This window comes from Crocodylus siamensis, chromosome 1 (genome assembly GCF_052110815.1).
Source record: "Crocodylus siamensis isolate JL-2025a chromosome 1, ASM5211081v1, whole genome shotgun sequence".
Taxonomy (NCBI): Eukaryota; Metazoa; Chordata; order Crocodylia; family Crocodylidae; genus Crocodylus; species Crocodylus siamensis.
This window is the reverse complement of record NC_143395.1, coordinates 89049601-89069871: the sequence shown is the minus strand read 5'-3', so window position 1 is coordinate 89069871 and position 20271 is coordinate 89049601. Positions and strand designations below refer to the sequence as shown.

Below are 20271 nucleotides of genomic sequence, written 5' to 3'. Positions count from 1 at the left end.
AGGCAGGCAAGTGTGCCCTTGGGGGCTTTTGCCTTGCCCACAGATTGTGCCAGGGCTGGGGCAGGGGTGGGCTCCCTTAAGTGCCCCCTTAAGTGCCTTGGTCCGCTGGCTTTGCAAGGGCCGTTCAGCAGGCCAGCAGGGGCAGTAGTCCCCCCATCCCCCAGCGGGCTTAGTTTAAAGCCCGGTGGAGCAGGTCAGCCAGCCTGGCTGAGAAGAGCCTCCTCCCCAGGGGAGAGAGGTGGAGGCCATCTCTTCCCAGCAGCTCGCTGCCTCTCTCTCCGAAGAGCGGGCTGTGGTCATGGAAGCCAAAGCCTTCCCGATAACACCAGCGCCGCAGCCTTTGGTTCACCGCGTGGATCCTCCTCTCCCTCCTCAGCCCATAGCCCGAGACTGGGAGGATCGACGAAAACACCACCTGAGCTCCCAGACCCTTAAGCCCCGCTCCCAACTCCCTGTAGCACCTCATGACCTGGCTGGGGGTGCTCCGAGCCATGTCATTGGTGCCCACATGAATAAGGAGCATGGGATAGTGGTCTGTGGGCCGGAGGAGCTGCGGGATCCTCTCCACAATGTCTCGGATGCGGGCCCCCGGGAAGCAGCAGACTTCCCGGGCTAAGGGGTCGGGGCGGCAGATTGCCCCCTCAGTGCCCCGCAGGATGGAGTCTCCCGCAACAAACACCTTACGCTTTGTCTTGGGGAGAGCGGGGCCAGTAGCTGCGGTCGAGCCTGGGTTGCCTGCGGGAGCTGGCAACTGCGTGGGCTCTGTTGGGGCTGCAAGAGGTGCGAACCTGTTGCTAAGCTCCGGCGGGGCAGGGGCCTTGGTGCGGCGGGCCTTGAGGCCCTCGACCACCTTGGTCCGTGCCCCTTACTGGGCAGAGCGGGAAGTCCCAGAGTCCTCCTTAGTCGCGGAGGGAGACGGAGCTCTCCCCTGTGGCTCCCGGGGGAGAAGGGCCTGGCAGTAGGAGTCTATCTCCCAATTCCCAGGCTGCTCTAAACCACATCAGTACTGAGGTCAGCAATGGGCCAGGTACAGAACCAGACTGCTGCAATTCACTCCTGGAGAGCCCTACCCCAACCTTCCTCTCCACTGCACAAAGCCAAGACTGGGCACCAAAGAAATTCTGCAGGCTGCCTTACTCAGATGCCCCTCCAGTTCTTAGGTGCATATTGATAGTCCTTCTTGCACATGGGTATAAAATAGGAGTGCTCATATCTGGATGGTTTGCAACCTATTTAATTCACAGTGGGTTGCTGAATTAAGGATGAGTGGCTCAGCTGCTTTGCTGTGGCTTTTATTTCAAAAGCTGCTCCCTCACTCAGCTGGAGCTCATCAGCAATCCCACAAAGTGGACTAGAGAAGCAGCACCCTTTGAAATAACAGCCAGAGAAAACATCTGGAGTGCCTTCACAGTCTCACACAGCTGTTTGCTGCAACTGGATGTGACCCCTGACTAGTCCAGCCTTCACAAGGGCTATGGAACTTAACCCTGAGAACTACTGAGGTTCTACTACACCTCTGTATCAAGTCACTACAGATAACAGCAAGTCTTTAACTCCTTGTTTTTATAACATGTTTATACTGGGCATCAGTAGTGTAACTGAATGAGGGCAATTGGAGTAGGAGCCCCTGGTGCTGCCTTTTGTGGGGGGAGAAGTGCATATGTATGTTTGTGCAAAACTACACACACTGCTGCCATTGGCACCACAGCGCCACAACCATCACCTGCTGCTACTTAGGGTGCCAGGATGTCATGCCTCTCTGGGGTGCCAAGAAATAGCAACATATTTATTGTGTGGCACAGGAACAGCAGGTATTCAGTGATACAATGTTATCATGCAACTAAAATATGGAAATTTAAGCTCAGTTAGTTACAGAGACTGACTTTTTATGAGAGATTTAGTCTGGTTGACCAGAAAGTGACATGTAGAATTGTTAACGTCCATTGAAAGATACAGGCATGTGTTTGGAAAACATAACTTGCAAAAAAAAAAAGAAAAATCAGGTAGAAACAAGATAAATTCTTATTTAAAACATGGTCAGTATTGGGCCAAACAAAGGAAAGGCAGAACTTAGAAGGAGCAAATTAAATGGGAAGAAAATAAGACTTAAGTGTGAAAAATAGCAGAAAAACTTCTTGTGTTTAATTTTTACAATCCGTCCAGTTTAGAATACTTTAAATCAGAATGAAACTCACCAGTATAGTTCAGAAAACTGTCTGTAAAGAGGAACCGTATTGATATCCTCAACTTTCAGTTTAAGTCTGCCCCATTCTGCCTTCAGTACTGACAACTGCTTCCATATGATCAAAAAAGATTTCATCAAAGTGCAGGAAGTAAGTGGATCATGTTGCCTCCGCAGAGCTTTGGACGTCTTTCCACTACTCTTTGATAGGCTGGCATTTGATTCAACTATTTCTGCCAAATTCTGCATAAATTATTACGGGAAAACATTTTGTTACAATTAGGCATTGCATTCATTTAATAGAAAAAGACAAGCCACTATATATTTGTTAGAGACTGAGTGACTGAGTGAAAAGAACACAGTACAGAAATGTCCTGCAAAATGCTACCTATTATTTCATTCAACAGAGTAGCCTAAGTTACCTAGAAGGTAAATCCCTCCTTGAGTCTTTCACCTCAGTAAAGTTCCCTGTGAACTGCTGACAAAAGTGCCTTTATAGAAGTCAAACTCTCAGCTCAGTTCCTGAAGGAAAAACACCCCAAAATAAATAAATGTTGTGTTCTTGGCTCATTTCTTGACACCTGCACCTCCCAACAGCCTCCAGGGATGCTATCACTACTCATTTACATGCTGACAAATTGGTAGGTTTATCTACTTCCTGTCAGAAATGGCTTGAACCACTGTGCATCCCCTGAACCAAACCTTTGTGTAGATTCTGGAAAGACCTAACTGCAACCATGACCCTTCACCACATTGATACCACAGTACAAATGCTTTTGGAAGTACGATCTTAATTGTACAGCTCTTGTTTGAGGATGGTCAAGCCATTCCTTTCCTCCCTCCACTGAGAAGCTCTTGTTAAAAGTACAGCAATGTGTTTCCCTTCTAGTCCTCTGTGGCACAGTTGGAGGAAGTCAAGTGACACTCTGTCCTCCCTCCCCATCCTTGTTTCTAGAAATAGCAAGCAGCAACAGCTGGTGGTTAACAGTAGCCCTTGTGAGGGAGTCAGTTATTGTGGCTTTCTGCTCAGGAGCATTCAAAAGTTCCCTTGAAATAAGTTTGCTTTCAGTTTATCATGGAGTCAGGAATGAACTAGTTTATTCCAGCATAAATTACGTGGGGCCAAAGACCATAAATTACATTCAACAAGTCCCAGGAGTGGAAGTCAAAGGGAGTTTTTCATGAAACTTATATAGCTCTGAATGAACAAACTGGCCAGAGGTACCTGTTTTTTCTTGGCTAAAGTTTGTTGTTCAGCATCATCTTCCATAATAACATCACAGCTGGTCTCCAGTATATCCTCCATTAGAAAATGAATCCCAACCAGCTCCCCATGAGCAATTTTTCGATCATCATCGCTTAGTCTGCACAGGCACAGCTAGAGAGAGAGACAGACACCTTTTGCAATTTCCTAGATTATCTGGACAGATCTCAGTAAGCAACTACAGAACAAAGTTACTGCTAGTTCAACTAAGATTGTGCACTATATACAACCAAATGACTTTCACTAGAAACTTGTGGCATAGTGGACCTGAAACTCATGAAAAGACATTGTGGGAGATGCCTGACAGCCAAAAAATATATAGAAATGAGTCCAGTTTAATTATCTAAGCGAAACAAAATTCAAATGAGATGTGAATGGTAAAATAATTTCAGTTTCTGGGTTTATTTTCAGAAAATATAGCTGTTATTCAAGTGCAGCTCTGTTTTAATGCAGTGTGTTATTTCTATCTTATCACAATACCACTGAAGTAACTTTCAGATGTACAACTTGTAACACTCACCATACCTGCATGTAATAATTTATGGGAATTAGGTTGCTGATAGTGACTGGAAATGGTCCTCCATCCGCTAGTAATGCCCTCCAAGGAAACAGCATCAATGCCTAAATATATTCATCAGTAGAAAGATAATGTTAAACAAATCTAAAGGGATCTCATTTAAGCTAAGGACAGGCAGAAAGTTGAGAGCTTGTGTTAAAAGGTCTCTCTCCCCTCTCACCTGTTATTCTGGGGGCATGAAATACATTGGATTAAAGTGTTCAGGTATCATACCCAAATGATGTTGCGCTTATGCAGGAAAGAGAAATCTTACTTTCCACATTACACGTGTGCTAAGAATACTGGGAAGGGAGAGGAGCATACCCCCACAGAAGATGGACAGTGTTTCAGTACAGTATTGCCACAAGGGAGGAGAAACTAACATAACCACCAACACATCTGTGGCAGGCTAGCTGGCAGTGACTTAGCCCGGGGTTTTGAAAGGGTAAAAGATGATTGGAGGACTTGGGATTCCCTTTCCTCACCAATCAGGCCCCAGAGACTCACCCTCCATATCCCCTGATTGGCCCCTTGGGTCACCTGGAGGGGGATAAAAGGGGCAGCGCAGCTGACTCAGGGGAGACCAGCGAGGGACCACTATATTCTTTTGACACTTTGTATTTTGTGCCTTTTACATTTCACCAACCAGCATTGTTTGGTCTGCTGTTTGTGTTTTATATTTTGCTAACCCTGTCTTTTGTCTACTGGATGAATAGGTCTCTGATTGTAAGTGTCTAACCTTTGTTGAATCCTGACCCCTCGGGGCATTGTAGTGTCCCCTATACCCCCTGGTTTATACTGGTTATGTCCCCAGTATTGTTCTCTCATTAAAAGGTATATGGTTAAGTCCCCATTGGTGGTCTGGCTCTGCTCTATAGGGGGAGGAGAGTCCCTACACCTCCCACAGCGCTTGTGCACCTGCTTTGAACCCTTCAGTTGGAGAGGGGGTACCTCTTGCAGTACTGCCCGGGTTACACAGCTAAACATGGAGGAGATGCCCTACTACTACATCGATTCTGAAGGACAGTAAAATTTACTTAAGAGGGAGTTAGTGATTACAGAAAATTGCAATTTTCTAAGTACTGGGAAGCAACACATGTGAAAGCAATAGTTTAGGGTCATCCAGCGGGGTGTAATTGAATGAGCAGAGGAAAATTAAGACCTAATATCTAGAGACATCTATTAACCTTTGTGTCTGGGAGCCTCAACTGTCTGGGAGAATTCAACTGAAAAAGACTAAACTTCAGTGGGCCTTATACCAGTGCCTAGGCCTAACTTTTTTTTCCTTTTACATTTTACAACATTTGTCATCCCACTGAGAGTGTTAGTATGAATAAGTTGGCAGCATACTGCGTAACCCGACTCAGAGCAAGTCTATGTGACACTGTGGGTAAGATGCTGTGACCACTGCTATGACCCACACACTAGTGCTCCCATCATAGTGATCCTGGCAGACCTATGCCAGTGTTAGCAAAAGGAGGAATTTTGAAGTGAGCAGACAGTCAGCAGGGGCACTCTGAAACAAATAACAATCAGCAACAAACAAAGATCAATCAGGTCAAACAACAGAGGCAGTCAACAAGTGATGAAAGGCCTTGGGTATACAATGCATTCAACAACTCATGACTGAAAGGAAAGAACTGAGAGGAAAGAAAAGACAACTCATTACTGAAAAGAAGCTCTGTCACTACAATTCAAATAGTCAAAATGGCCCAATATCTGTGGTAGGGAACAGCCCTCTGCTTTGGCAGCCAGAGATATGACAATACAGAGAAATGGCTACTGTTAAAGAATCTGTGCCGATTAGAAGATTTTCTGGGTCCCCAAGTCACAAAGCACAATTGACTGTAGTCACAGGCTGCTTGTACACACCACGGGGGTTTAATTTGGTTTAGTTCTCCCTAAATTGAAACAGTGGGTTTTTAAAAACACGGCTTCAATTTAGGGAGAATTAAACCAAACTAAACCACCATGGCGTGTACACAAGGGTGGGAGCCCGATCCTTACCTGCCTCTTCACACAGGGGGAGGAGTAAGAGGCGGGGGTGAGTTGCCAGCAGGCCAAGCAGTCCCTGAACCGCATGGGTGCCCCCACTGGCACCCAGCCTGAGTGCCACAGCCACAGAGAGAAGCACTGGCCTCCTGCGGCCACCTGGCTTCCTGAGGGAAGCACCGGGCCCCCACATAGCTCAGGCAAGCAGGCAGGCTCCAGGGAGAAAAACAAACAAAAGAAAAATGTCAGGCTCGCTGCTTTTTTTTTGTCATCTTCTTCAGTGAAGCCTGCCTGCACCGACTGCTGCTGGGTCCCACAGTCCCTGAGCTGCCCGGGGCCTGCCAAGCCCCAAGCATGTCGGCTTCCAGTGCCCCATGCACTGTTGCGCTTTGTTAGGTAGCAGACTAAAACACCTCGGAGGTGCTTTATCTTGCTACGTACCAAAGTCATTTAAAGCAGAATACGCTGCTGAGTGTGCAAACAACAACACCATTAAAGCAGCGTGAAAAGACATTTAAGTCACTTTAAAGGCCAATTTCGTGGCATGTACAAAGGCCCACAGTGACTGGAGATTTGAAGTTCCAAACTTCTAAGTTCTTCTTGGCACCTCTTGTGTATATACTAATAACACCTTGTCATGCATCCACAGATGCATCTCAAGCAGATCCAAGGAGGTGATCTTCCCCCTCTATGCAGCACTGGTCAGGCCGCAGCTGGAGTTCTGTGTCCAGTTCTGGGCACCGCACTCCAAGAGGGATGTGGACAACATGGAGAGGGTCCAGAGGAGGGCCATTCGCATGATCAGCAGACAGCAGGGCAGGCCCTACAAGGAGAGGCTGAGGGACCTGAACCTATTCAGCCTCCACAAGAGAAGGCTGAGGAAGGCTGAGGGGGGATCTAGTGGCCTGTTACAAACTAGTCAGAGGGAACAAGCAGGCATTTGGGGAGTCCCTGTTCCCCCAAGCACTACCAGGAGTGACTAGGAATAACAGTCACAAGCTAGCAGAGGGTAGATTCAGGCTAGATATCAGGAGGCACTGCTTCACAGTCAGGGTGGCTAGGATCCGGAACCAACTTCCAGGCGAAGTGGTGCTGGCTTCTACCCTGGGGGTCTTTAAGAGGATACTAGATGAACACCTTGCTGGGGTCGTTTGACCCCAGTACTCTTTCCTGCCATGGCAGGGGGTCGGACTTGATGATCTGCTCAGGTCTCTTCCGACTCTACAAACTATGAAATTATGAAACATTTCATAAAAGCAACATGTTGGCTTCTGTAGTTCTCCTGCTTTACCTGTTAGGGTTATGGTAGTAGGACTGTGTTATGTCAGGGTTGACACTAGGCTTATGTAGAGTTTAGATTATGGTTTGTATGGGATAGTTTGGATAGGGATGATCCTACCTCAGGCAGGGGGTTGGACTAGATGACCTCTGGAAGTTCCTTCCAGCCCTACCTCTCTAGGATTCTCTGCCACCACAGAATATAGTATCACAAGATTTCTTTCTTAGCACCCAAACAGTAAAGAAGTCAATAATTCTTTCAAAGCACACTTTACTCACGCTGGGACTATGTGGGTCCAGTGGCTGTGGGAGCCCAAACTGTGAAGCAAATGCACTCCTCACCACAGAGTTACTCAAAGAAGGCAGCCCATGGTACATGCTGTCTGTAATGCTCTGGTAGGCCGAAATATTCCCAGATGACAAAAATGCTTCTCTGAAGAGACATCAGAATTCCCTTTTTAAAACCAAGCTAAATCCCAACTTTGTAAAAATCTCTCCTGGAGCATTCTGGGACAGAATTAGATGTTAATATTAATAAGCTGGAATGAATGGACAATTTGTTTGCTGTGCCTCACAACTGACTGCAGTTTAGCACTCAGGGGAAAGGCCAAATTGCTGTGGTTGATGTGAATGCACTAACAGACCACTTGTGCTTGCAGAAAAACAAACCAAAATCCCCTTCTGTTCAAAAATACAAACACATCCTACATGAATATCCACCAGCTGGTTAATATTAACAAATAGGAAGCACACCTTATCAGCATCTGGGGCCACTAATGCAAGGTGTGCTCTTTGGGGTGGAGCATAAGGAAGGTCTTAGAAGTCACAGGCAGGACTATGAGTCAGGAGAGTTAGTTTCTATTTTTGGTTTTTATAGGAAGTTTGTATATAACCTTGTTTAAGTCACCTTAGGCCACATTTTCAAAGGTGGCTTCCAAATGTTGGTACCTCAAATGAAGAACCCCCAAGCTGATTTGCAGAGGTACTTAGCAGCTGCAGCATTCCACTAACATAATGAAAGGAACACAGTAAACTTTGGAAACTACAAGAAAGAGCCCCCAAATCTATTTCATCTTCCATAAAGACTTGGGGTATGTCTACATGACATAATACAATGCCTTGTAGAGATAGCTGAGTCTTCCTGAGAAGAATATCTTATTAGCACTAGTGGAATGCCATATTAATACTGTTCTACTGCTTGTTCAGAGTTGGTTGGGATACCTCTGCTCAACGGGGCTGTGCAAAGCTTCGGTCCCTGATTCGATTTGGTGGAAATTTGGCCCAATTTGGTGGCTGAATCTCCAAATCTGAATCAAATCAGAGGACCTTATAATCTCTCCAACTCAAGTCAGAAAGATTGGGAAAGATTTGGTGATTTGGACACAGACACAGCTTTAAATGTTTTTTCTACATACCTCTAGGTAGCAGGCAGCTCGTGAATGCTGTGATGCTGGGGCTCATGGAGCATCCCACAGGAGCCCCACACCTCCCACACCGAACCGGCTTGGTGACTGGTACCTGCTGGGCCTAGGGGGGCACCCAGGGTCCCCCGTGGCCAATCACTGAGCCAGAGGGGCACGGGAGGGAGGGGACCCATGTGCTCCCTGGCAGACCTGGAATTGGGCCAGAAGTACTTTCAGTTCACTTCTGGGTTCACTGCTGAGCATGTGGAGGACCCCACGCACTCCTGTGGGACTCTCCACGTGCCCCAGCATTGCGGCATTCACAAGCCGCGTTGGTACCTCCAAGTACATAGAAAAAACATTTAAAGCTGTGCCTATGTCCGAATTGCTGATTCTCTGAATCAGCATCGAATCTTCAGATCAGATTCGGCCAAATCAACAAATCGAATCACTGTCCCCAATTCAGGCCGAATCCAAATCAAACAGGTTCACTTCACACCCCTCTACTGCTCAGTGCTGCTACATGCATATGCTCTTAAAGACACAAAGCTAATTTGTAGTATACTCTATAAACTAAACAATAGTCTAGATATAAAACAGCTTTATAATTTCATTTGAGTTTCTCTTGTACAGCTACTTTTCATTCCACTTCAATCACACATTTAAAATTAAGGAGTAACACCAACCTATTTCCTAAAAAGTGATGAGCTCCCTTAACTCCCCCTCTCTCTGCAGACTGTTTAGGGCAGGGACCTTATGTGTTGGTATGTGGCTGTAGAAATAAGCATTTTTTTAAAAAATGGGTTTTTAAAAAGTTTTAGGGACCTCTCACAATATTCACAGCTGGAACACACCAAAGAGTTCTTAAGAAAATAGCCTGCACTGCTGCTGGGATTACACTATAATAGAGTGGAGAAAATGAATCAAAATTAATTATACACACACAATAGAGTGTGCAATACAGATGTAACACGTCATATTATTTTCTGGCAACATATACACCTTTATCAGAGGGAAATGTTTTCATAACCAACTGCCCCCATAATGCCTTAATCAGTAAAAAACAGCAAAGTCCATTAACCCTTTTTTTTCTATTTCTGGTTTCTTGCAGGTCAGCAGAAAACTCTACCTAGTTCAGTTCACAATACATATGCTGCAGTGCCTCATCTGCCCATAACCATCTGAGGACACAACTGAATGACATGTAAAAAGGAAGGTAGGAGGCTCTGTTTCAAGTCTCTGCACAAGACTCCCTGCGTGTGGTTGTACAGTGCTTGTAATATACATCTTTCACCCATCAAGATCCCAGTCTGCAGAGGGAAATAGCTGGTTAAATGAAATAATTTGCTCTTATTTTGTAATTCCATTTAGTTTTTATGACAGTGGCAACAACATTGCAATACACATTTAAAAGACTACTATGAGCATCCCTTAGATGGTCTTTTAGGCACTCTCTGACACTGAGGCTAAGAAAAATGGAGCTGCATCAGGGCCAGCTAACTTTCAGCTGAGCTCCTGCTACTGCTGCTTCCTTCCCCCACCTCCTAACCTCTCCTGGCTGTGGCATGGGTGGAGCTTCCAGTCAGTGAGGGCTGTACCAGGGCCAGGCAACTGGAAGTTGCATCCATGCTGGTGTCACTTCTCCCTCCCTCTCCCCCTTTATGTCCCCTCCCCCATTCACCTTCCAGCTGCAGCACAACATCAACTCATCTTCCAGCTGCCTGGGCCCTGTCCAGCTCTGCACCAGTTGGGAGCTGCTCTCCTGCCCCACCTGAGGAGCAAGGGGCTTGGGGAAGTGGCAGCAAAGAGGACAGAGCTCTCAGTTACCTGGCTCCAACATGGGCAGAGACAGAGTCCCCCCACTGCTGATGCACTAATAGAAGCCACCCAGTCCATGTCAAACCAAAACCAGATTGTCCTGGTCCCTGACTTGAAAAGATTGAGAGCTGCTGACCTAGGACATACTTCCTAAAGAAAATGGGTTTTTTTAGAACATCCTTTACAGAGGACTATTTTAAATTCTTTCCTACTTGTGTTCCTTCCCCTTTCACTGCACTAATTCATGGTCAGCACTTCATAAAACAGACTAGCAGGCAAGATTTGATGGCATTAGCACCCTTGATTCTTACCGTAATAGATGCCTGACTGTTGCATCAAACTGTAGAAACATAACTTCTCTATGAAGGATTACCAGCTGGGCAACTTTGTGGGGATCCAGGGGGTTCTGAAGGTTATCAATCATTCTCTGTATCTCCTGAAGTTCAGTTCCTAGAGTTCCCAAAACAGTAAGTCCACTGAGTCAGGCAACAGGGAATACATACTAACATTGTCTTTGTGATCTATTTTACCCTCTAAAGGCATGAACTTTAAGGACTAAAAGGGTTTTTTTTTTGGCAGCAGAGTTCTTTTTTCCTGCCTCCCTTCCTCTGGGAAACCAGAGAAGAATGATCTCATATTCTTTTCAGCACTGAAAAAAACCCCCCGCTGTTAGAGAACGATTAGGGCAGGGGTGGGCAACTACTTTGGGCAAAAGGCCACTTACTGAGTTTTGGCAAGCTGTCAAGGGCCACATGGGTACTCCCACCCCCTGACAGGTGTCCCACCCCCTGGTCACCATCTTGGGACCAGAAATCCTGACCCCTAACCCCTGACATTTGCCACCAGAAGTCCGTCCCCTTGCCCCTGGGAGTACTCCTTTCAGCAAGGGGTTTTGCCATCGCAGAACCAGAAAAATACCAAATTATATTGTAAAAACTGAACATAGGCAACATTCATTCATTTGATTTAAAAAAATATTTTTGTCCTGATTTACATGTGCTTGTGTAGTGTACATAGAGGTGATTGCACAGAAGTTTAAAATGAAGTCTTAATCTTGTATATTGTGGGAGATGGGAATAGGTTTGTGGGAGCTGTGGGAGTGTAGATAAGTGTGTGGGGTGTGGGGGTGGGGTGAGGGAGCATGTGGATCTATGTGTGGATATGTGGGGCGTGGGTGGGTATTGGGTTGGGGGGGCAGGGGGAGGGTGGCTGGGGTATGTGAGAGGGTGTGGGAGTCTGCATATATGGTGGGGTGTGCTTGTGGGACTTGCCCTATGAACATACACACACACACACACACACTTTCTCTCTCTCCCTCTCTTCCTCCCTCACTGCAAACATACACACACACTCTGTGCATCCTACACTACACACACTCTCTCTCTCTCTCTCCCCCCCGCCCTCATTGTTCTCTCTATCCCTCTCCCTGCCACACTGCACCCACCTACCCCCTGCTGCTCCTGGCCCCAGGGCACCAGTGCAGCCCCATGCTCCCGCAGTTCAGCGGTGCAGCCAGGGGCCACATGGTGCTGGAGCAGGTGTGCAGGGAAGCAGTGAAAGCCAGGGCAGGAAGAGGCTTCTGGTGGGGAGCGGGAGGGGAGGGGACTAAGGGTAGGGTGAGGCTGGGCCAGTCTTGTTGCTGGCTCCTGCCAGCTCCCCCTGGGTCCTACTGCCCCTGGGTCCTGTCATCTTTGACAGGCAACCAGGAGCAGATGAATATTCATTTTCTAAATTTATTTAGGGGCCCTGAAGGCTGAATGGCTTGGTGGGCCGAATGAGGCCTGTGGGCTGTATTTTGCCCGCCCCTGGATTATGGCAATTGGAGAATTATGGGAATGTAGTCAGGGTATGGGGGGGGGGGTGTACGGGAACATAACAAATGAAAGGATCTTAAAAGAATGATTCTATTAGTATCCTCCCTTATAATCACTAACATTAATAGAGAGGTAATTAGCCATGTTAGTCTGAAGGTAAGCATGGAGCATGGCACTTTATAGATTAATTTATTCATAGGCATGAACTTTCATAGGCTACAGCCTAACATCATTAGATGTTAATGCCAAAATATCATGCTAATAACAAAGATATATCTAACCGTAGCAGGTTCATGCCTCTCTGAACAAGTTAGTCTATAAAGGTGCCACCCTCCTCTGCTTCTGCCTACCTTTGAATATAATGTCAAAAGAGAAAAAATGGTGAGCTCAATCCATTTGCCATTGAAAACAAAGGGAGGAGGATCAAAAACATTCAGACAAATAACATCAAGGTCAAATTTTTATGTTAATGCAGTACAAGTCTTCATTTGGTAAGAGCTGCAGCGTACTTCTTTGGCTAGCAGTTTAATGATTTTCCTTTGTAAATAAAAATCTAACTCAACTCATCTTCTACAATAAATGCATTGCAAGAATCAAATTTTGTATTGAAAGAGTCAAGAATTTCAGCTGTAATTAGAAAAGAGGGTTCCTTAGCAATAATTTTGCACTAGCCAAACACTTTTTGACAAGTTCCATCCCTTGCAGAACACTGTTGGGGAACACAGGAGAGTTTTAAATTATTTCAGTAATTGCTGAAAAAGATCAATTGATAGGTAATTGACAATGCTTAGACAACAAGGACAGTCTGGGATAAAGCATTACAAGATACCTTGACAATTAGAAGAAAGATGGCATGTGACAAAGCCTCCGTGTGGGAGAAAGTACAAGTTTGAGAGTAAAGAACTTAAAAGTACAGCTACGAGAATGTAATTACAGGACTTTTCAATGAGTGATCTGGAGTTACATTCAGGTAAATTTTCTGCTCTTTATTCCCCATTTGCATTGAAACTCCACAACATGGAGCTGTGGGAGACCCAACAAAATTCTAATATACCATGCATCATCAGAAGAATTGTTAACTAAGCTTCTCCAGCAGAATTTCTGGCTTCCTTTTCCCCACTGTTTTACCCCCATTATAAACTAGGGATAGTGTCCTGAGTCCGATGGAGACATACTGCTTTTACATTAGTGCAAAACGAAAGTTGCTTGTACTTAGTAATGAGTGATCCAGAAAGAATACATTTGGGCTCTTTGATTCCAGTCAGAGCTAGGAGTGCGGGCAGTCAGGAAAGCCATCTTGATACAAATACTGAATCTAAATATGCTGACTACAGAGCCATTTTTCATTGGAGAGCCACACTTTAGAAAGTAGCAAAGTGGCTTAAGAAAAGGCTAGTTCTTCGAGAGGTATTACAGATGAGCAAAATGGAATGCAAAGGAGTTGAGAAAAGCCTGCAGCCAGGAGTGAGATGGGTTTTCAGTCAACAAAAAAGTGTCTTAGGTAAAGCCTGCGAAGAGGAAGGTGAAGAGGCTTTCACTCATGTCTTCACCCCAGGAAACAGTACTGTGTCCCACATGCTGCACCATGATATTATGTGAAAACTCAAGGAATAAAACTTAAATAGGCTTTTCTATTGTGAATTGTAGAAGTTCCTGCTGTAAATACCCTTGTACTCCTGTCAGTATGGACATGTGCACTGCATTCATGGGATTTTTCCTATGCAAAGGAGGCCATATAGGTATTTCATCTTCCTGTATTTATTTACAATTTTTATAACATTGGAAAGACAAACAGTGCATCCACCTGTACTGCCTTGTTTTTATAAACTCTGGTTTATCATACAGTAAGCAACCCCCATCCACTTTACCCAATATATGGCAACCCTGTAAATGGGCAGTTCCCAATCCATGATATGCAGACCACCAGTGGTATGGAGACAGCCTGTCAGTGATACATTAACAGATTTATTATAATTACTTTATATGACAAAATTTGCTGGTGGTACTTAAGGTTATATCATTTTAAATTGGTGATGAGCAATCTGTCATAGTTTGGGAACTGCTGCTGTAAACCGTTACTGAATCTCAGAATGCTACAATATTACTGTGTTAAATACACTCTTGCCTAGGAGCAAGAGTTTGGTCCAGAAAGCATGCATATAGCTATACCAACAATACAGTTGATTCAATAAAAATAATTCATGCCTCTTGCATATCTCTTGGACCATCATGGCAGCAGCATCATATAAACATTTCTGAAATCATGAGGTGTTTTTTGGTTTAGTAAGAAGGACACCTGCAGTTCAACTGCACCAAGGGCAGTGAGCTCTCCTCCTGTCAGAAGGACCTTCAGTGTACAGCCCAGAAGTCATTGGATAGGACATAAGATATTCCAACCAATTAAAAAAAAAGTTTAAACAAGTAGTTATTCTTTTCTCCACAGTAAGATGAGGAAAGGTTACAAAAGGAGAAGGAAGAAAGAGATATAATGACTAAAAAATGGGACGGGAAGGTAGGAGATGTATTCCTTGCAAGTTGGAACAAGAATTGCAGTGATATGATATGGAGGGTGACACCAGGAAGCTTGCAGGAAGATCCATGTGTTTGAGGAACTGAGCAACAGCTCTGAGCATACATTGCACCTCATGGCTGCAAGCAGCAACACTGAGTACTGTACAGCATATTTAAAATAAAGCAAAAAGGTCTTGCAATCTCAATGGAGTCCCTTAAATATTGCATAGAGCTGTGTGCATGAAACAGATACTTCAATTACTTCATTTGACCTATGAGAGCAAAACTGCTCACCTACTTCACAGGGGTGCTGCCCAGCATATTCATTCATGTGTGTAAAGGACTCTGGGATCATGAAACACATGAAGTGTTACCATTATGAAACTGAACATGTTTGATTTTAGGCCAATTTATAATCAATCTAAGCCTTGAAAGAGCAAAATATGGGGGCTGGCAGAAAGGTGTTTTCTGGAGCTAATACCACATCATATACTATATATATTTTTAAGTGAAAAGCACCCTTTCAGCCTTTAACTTTTCTCAGTCTCTAGTTGCAGTATGTATTTAGTGAGCTTGCTGCAAACACTGAAGGGCTGTCACTTACCAATCCTTTCAGTCCCTCCCCAGGCTGCAGTCAGAGACTCAGGATTTAGGGTATCAAAACAGCTTGGGGAGTTTCCTAACTGAGCAAAGCTCAGAAGGTATGAGACGATGTCCAGAAGGGCAGCCACAATCTGCAGACTCAACCTAAGAGCTCTGTAAGCAGCCTGCAGACAAGATAAAGCACAAGGGAAACATGATGCCATTGCAAATCTTCATGAATACACATTACCGATCAGCTTTATGTTGGATTACGTGCAGCACTGGAGAAACATAGAGAATGCTATCTCTTCTGATTAATTTACAACTTAAAACATCTGGTTATGTTGAGCACTGGAGAGTCCTGCATAAGCATGCTTTTTACCATTTAAACAAAGATTAACAGCAGTTTTCCAGAAACACGGAATTAGTATGTTACCATATCTCCCTATTCCCTCACCCCTTTAAGTTTCCATCACCTCCCACTAACCTTTCTGTACAGGTACCTCAACAAATATCTTTTACTGCCATTACTTGTTCCTAGTGCCTTCTGATTCCTACTCTTGTCCCTCAGTCAGGGAAGAACAAAAGAATGAAAGAATGAAAGCAAGAATTAACCCAACTGGCTTTCAAGCATGAGCCCTGCCACCTTCCCTCCCTTGCCAACATGATGGGGAGGATATGGGCAGATGGGCAGTGATGGAAAAGGATCAGAGTGCATTCTTGTCTCCAGGGAAAGGGGACCCAGCATGGCTGGTTTCAATTTTTTTAAAAAAAGGTCTGAACTATCTGATATTACCTCTCTATCCTTTTACTCTCACTTCTATATCCCAAAAAGTCAGTCCCCAGAGATACAACCTTTCTTCTTAATGTCAGGTATATTTAACTGACAGGCCACTTCAACAGATCACCACACCACAGTCCATTTATTTCCCTGTGCTGGGCATGAGAGATGATTAATAAAGTATGTGTGAAAAGTGTGGTCTGTGCTCCAGATGCATGCTTCAAACTGGAAAACAAAATCTCTCTGTTTGTTTGGTTTCTAAATACTCACCTTCTCTGGCAGCATTTTAAACATAATCAGCACTTCAGAAGAGTGAGGGATGAACCACAAATTGAGGAAAGCTTGTCCATCAGGAGACAGCAAATAACGGGGCCGTGACTGAAAGAATCTGAATAGAGGGAATGAGAGAGGCTCTATCACTTTTGGAACTTTTAGCTAGCTATATTTTTAAATCTCTCTGGAAAATTAAGGATGATGTCTTGCAGTTCTTTCTCAAGACTTAGGCAAAACCTGTCACTTGAGTCTGGGATTTACCTTCAGATTTGAAACAATTAGAAATAAGTATATCTGAAAGACAAAATGACAGATAGAGTACTGATCCAAAAGTCCACTGTACCACAAGGAGTCATGTCTTCAATAGGCTTTTGATTGGGTTCTACCATTGACCCACTTAGGACAGCCGAGCATATGGCAAACGGTATCTCTATTCAGAGTACACTGTTGCTATCTTTTGCAAACTGGACTTTCAAGAATCAAATAATCAAAAAATAATAAGCTATGGGCCAGGCCTGCAATATAATGTAAAAATACTGCAGCTAAAAAAGACCATAATTCAAGACTAGAAACAGGAAGCCCATTCTCACAAGGCTCTAAATGTCTCATGCAAAATGATGACTGGCCACAACTTTCCCCGGCTTCAAGGGGAATTGAAGACATTTAATACCTCACAAGAGGCATTCATTGCAGGATTAGCCTCTTGATCTCTTGGCTGAGCAGAAAAATTGTTCGGCTCTCTCGAGAGGAAAACTTGGTAGAGGGCAGAGCCATTTTACATAACGTAATGCCTCCTGTCTGACTCAGAACCAGCACCGATGCATTCCACTGAACCACACCCAGCCACGTTAAGAGGAAGCTGGCCCATTGTGGGGGCAAAAAATGTATACATTACAAAATGGGAAAATGAGCAGGGAACTTCAGGGTTCTAAGATCCTACCTACCCCAGAAAAACACTTAGAAGTGTACAACATGAATAATGCAAATTCCTTTCTTGTATAGACACATAAAGCTACAGCACAGAAAGGGACAGCATCTACACAGATTATTTGTTAATATTCCCTGCAAATTTCAATATACAGCCCTGCTTTTTGGACCACAGGATGCTACACCTTTATAATTTAACATGGATAAAAGTACTTTCCTGAATATCTTTATAAGCAAGGGAGCCATTTCTTGTCTCAAGAAATATGAAAACGAAGTACAATATCAAACAGGTATAGTATTGTATAAAAAGTTTAAACCCAGTTTGGGTATTACATTCAATTTATATCCAAGTTAGTTTTATAGTTCCTTCAAAATAAAAAAGGAAAGTCTGAATGGTGGAGGAAGAAAATACAAGAAACATTGGTTTTTCAGGAGCAGGAGAGTAATGAATTGTTATATGCTGTGTTGTAAACGAGGGAACTATGTTAGGGCAGGATTTGTTTAACCAGCTGTTCGTTAACAGCTTGTGCATAACAAATGATAAGCATCAACTGTACCCAAGGAAACGTCACAAAGGACACTTTACTCAGTGACATTAATATTTATTCTGTTTATCAGTTTGTTTTCTAAGTTTCACCTCATTGCTTAGAAGCTGTATCAGTTGGGAAACACCAAACACAACAGCTGCAGTTCATCCCAAAGGCAACATCATCAGGAATGAACATACTGACTTAATACACTGTCTACACGTTCTTACTCTTCACAGTCTAGGTTAGCATTTACATCGCTCCACCAACAAACTCACTCACTCACTCACTCAACTCACCTCCCCACATACACCTTTAATATATGCATAACAATGTTTATTTTAAGGGTAATTTCTCCACAGTTGTGCTAATAAAAGACCACTTCCCAAAGTGTTTGGCACTGTCCACCTCTGCTGTCTTATGGTATATAATGTCTCTGAGAACATGAGGACCTGCAATAGCATCTGCAAAAAAGCCAGGTGCCATTTGCCCAGGTAAGACATGGAAAAGTGTTCCAAATCCTATCTCTTATGTCACTGAAAAGCCAACCCATGTTTTCATCGTATAATAAAAATACCAGATAAAGCAAATTTCAGAAAAACACAAGACATTATTTCTCTGATTTACCTCTACACAATGACTGGCCATAAAATATTGACTGTCAAAGAGATATCCACAATATTACCTCAGCATTTAAGTTATTTCTGTACTTTTCTAGGCCCACAGAATACTGCTAATGCTCAGATAACATTGTTGAGTTACCTAAAGTAGAAAAACAGAGGTAGCTACCTTGTCAGACAATTTCTTTCATTGCCTAATTTGGAACCCTAAAGAAAGCAATAGGAAACAATATTCTCATTGATATGAATAGGATTTCAGATCAGGACCCTTGATTTGTCTTTTCTAGCACATATACCCTGGGCTCACTTTCTGATCACAGCTCCCTTTTTTTCTCAATCCCTCCTCTTTTTTCCTCTTTCCCAGTTACACCCTGTAGTTGAGGGTATGGTAACCCACAGCCTGTAGGCCAGAACCAGCCCACAAAGCTGTGGGGCTTTGGCAGCATTCTGGGGGTGGGGATCTTTGGTGACAGGAAGTTTAACGCATGCTACAGCCAGGAGAAGTAGCTGCAGCAACAGTGGTCAGGTCCTAGCCACAGCCTGCCTCAGACCCAAGCTGGGTCACTGCAGCCCTCTACAAATAAGCACTGTCAACTGCTGTTTTAACCCATATTTAATTTTATTTTCAAGTTCTTTTCTCTCTCCCTGACATTCTCTGCCCTCCTTCAATTTCAACCCTTCTTTCCCGCTCTGCTCTTTTATTTGGGAGCAGAGCTAAAAGGTCTGGGGGTACAGGTGGTGTTCTCATCGATCTTCCCAGTCTCGGGCTATGGGCTGAGGAGGGAGAGGAGGATCCACAAAGTCAACCAAAGACTGAGGCACTGGTGTCATCGGGAAGGCTCTTCTATCTCGGAGGAAAGGCAGCAAGAGGGCACAGCAGCCCCCTGGCTCTCCAGGGATCTAGCAGACCTCCTGAGGCTAAAAAGAAAGGCATACAAAGGATGGAATTCACCTTCAAGGAGGATTACTCCGCGCTGGTCCGGTCCTGCAGGGAGCAAACCAGGAAAGCCAAGGCTGCAACTTAACTCCAACTAGCTTCGAGCATCAAGGAGAATAAAAAGTCCTTTTTCAGATATGTGGGGAGCCAGAGGAAAAGCAAGGGCAACATTGGACCCCTGCTGAACCGATGGGGCAACTGACAACTGACGCCCAGGAAAAAGCCAACCTATTAAATGAGCACTTCACATCGGTCTTTCATCAGTCCCATGGGACACCCACGCCCACTACGGGACAGGGGGGTCTGGGTGAGGGAGATCCCCTGCCCTCCATCAATGCTGACCTCATGAAGGAACACCTTGAGAGGCTGGACACCTTCAAGTCAGCCGGCCCTGACAATCTACACCCCAGGATACTCAAGGAGCTGGCGAGCGTCATAGCCCAGCCTCTGGCACGGATCTTTGAAAACTCCTGGCGCTCTGGTGTAGTGCCCAAAGACTGGAAGAAGGCCAATGTTGTGCCTATCTTCAAGAAAGGGAGGAAAGTGGATCCGGCTAACTAGAGGCCCATCAGCCTGACTTTTATCCTGGGGAAGATCTTAGAAAAGTTTATTAAAGATGCCATCCTTAATGGACTGGCCGACACCAACATCCTAAGGGTAGGTCTTACTTGACCAATCTCATTTCCTTCTACGACCAGCTGACCTATCACCTGGACAAGGGAGAAGAGATTGATGTTATATATCTTGACTTCAAAAAAGCCTTCAATCTGGTATCCCACGATCACCTCTTGGCAAAACTGGCCAAG

General features: G+C 44.5%; 1 protein-coding gene across 1 annotated transcript in view; it reads right to left on the bottom strand.

Annotated features, from left to right (window-relative positions):
* Nucleotides 1–20271, bottom strand: part of LOC149873015 (uncharacterized) — a 148494-nt gene that overhangs the window by 34579 nt on the left and 93644 nt on the right. Inside the window, exons 28-34 of the mRNA XM_090031419.1 lie at nucleotides 16452–16569; nucleotides 15423–15585; nucleotides 10805–10943; nucleotides 7552–7705; nucleotides 3972–4067; nucleotides 3408–3560; nucleotides 2196–2425 (exon numbers count right to left, since the gene is read on the bottom strand). Coding sequence (XP_089887545.1) covers nucleotides 2196–2425; nucleotides 3408–3560; nucleotides 3972–4067; nucleotides 7552–7705; nucleotides 10805–10943; nucleotides 15423–15585; nucleotides 16452–16569 — 1053 coding nt within the window. The remainder of the gene's footprint in view (nucleotides 1–2195; nucleotides 2426–3407; nucleotides 3561–3971; nucleotides 4068–7551; nucleotides 7706–10804; nucleotides 10944–15422; nucleotides 15586–16451; nucleotides 16570–20271) is intronic.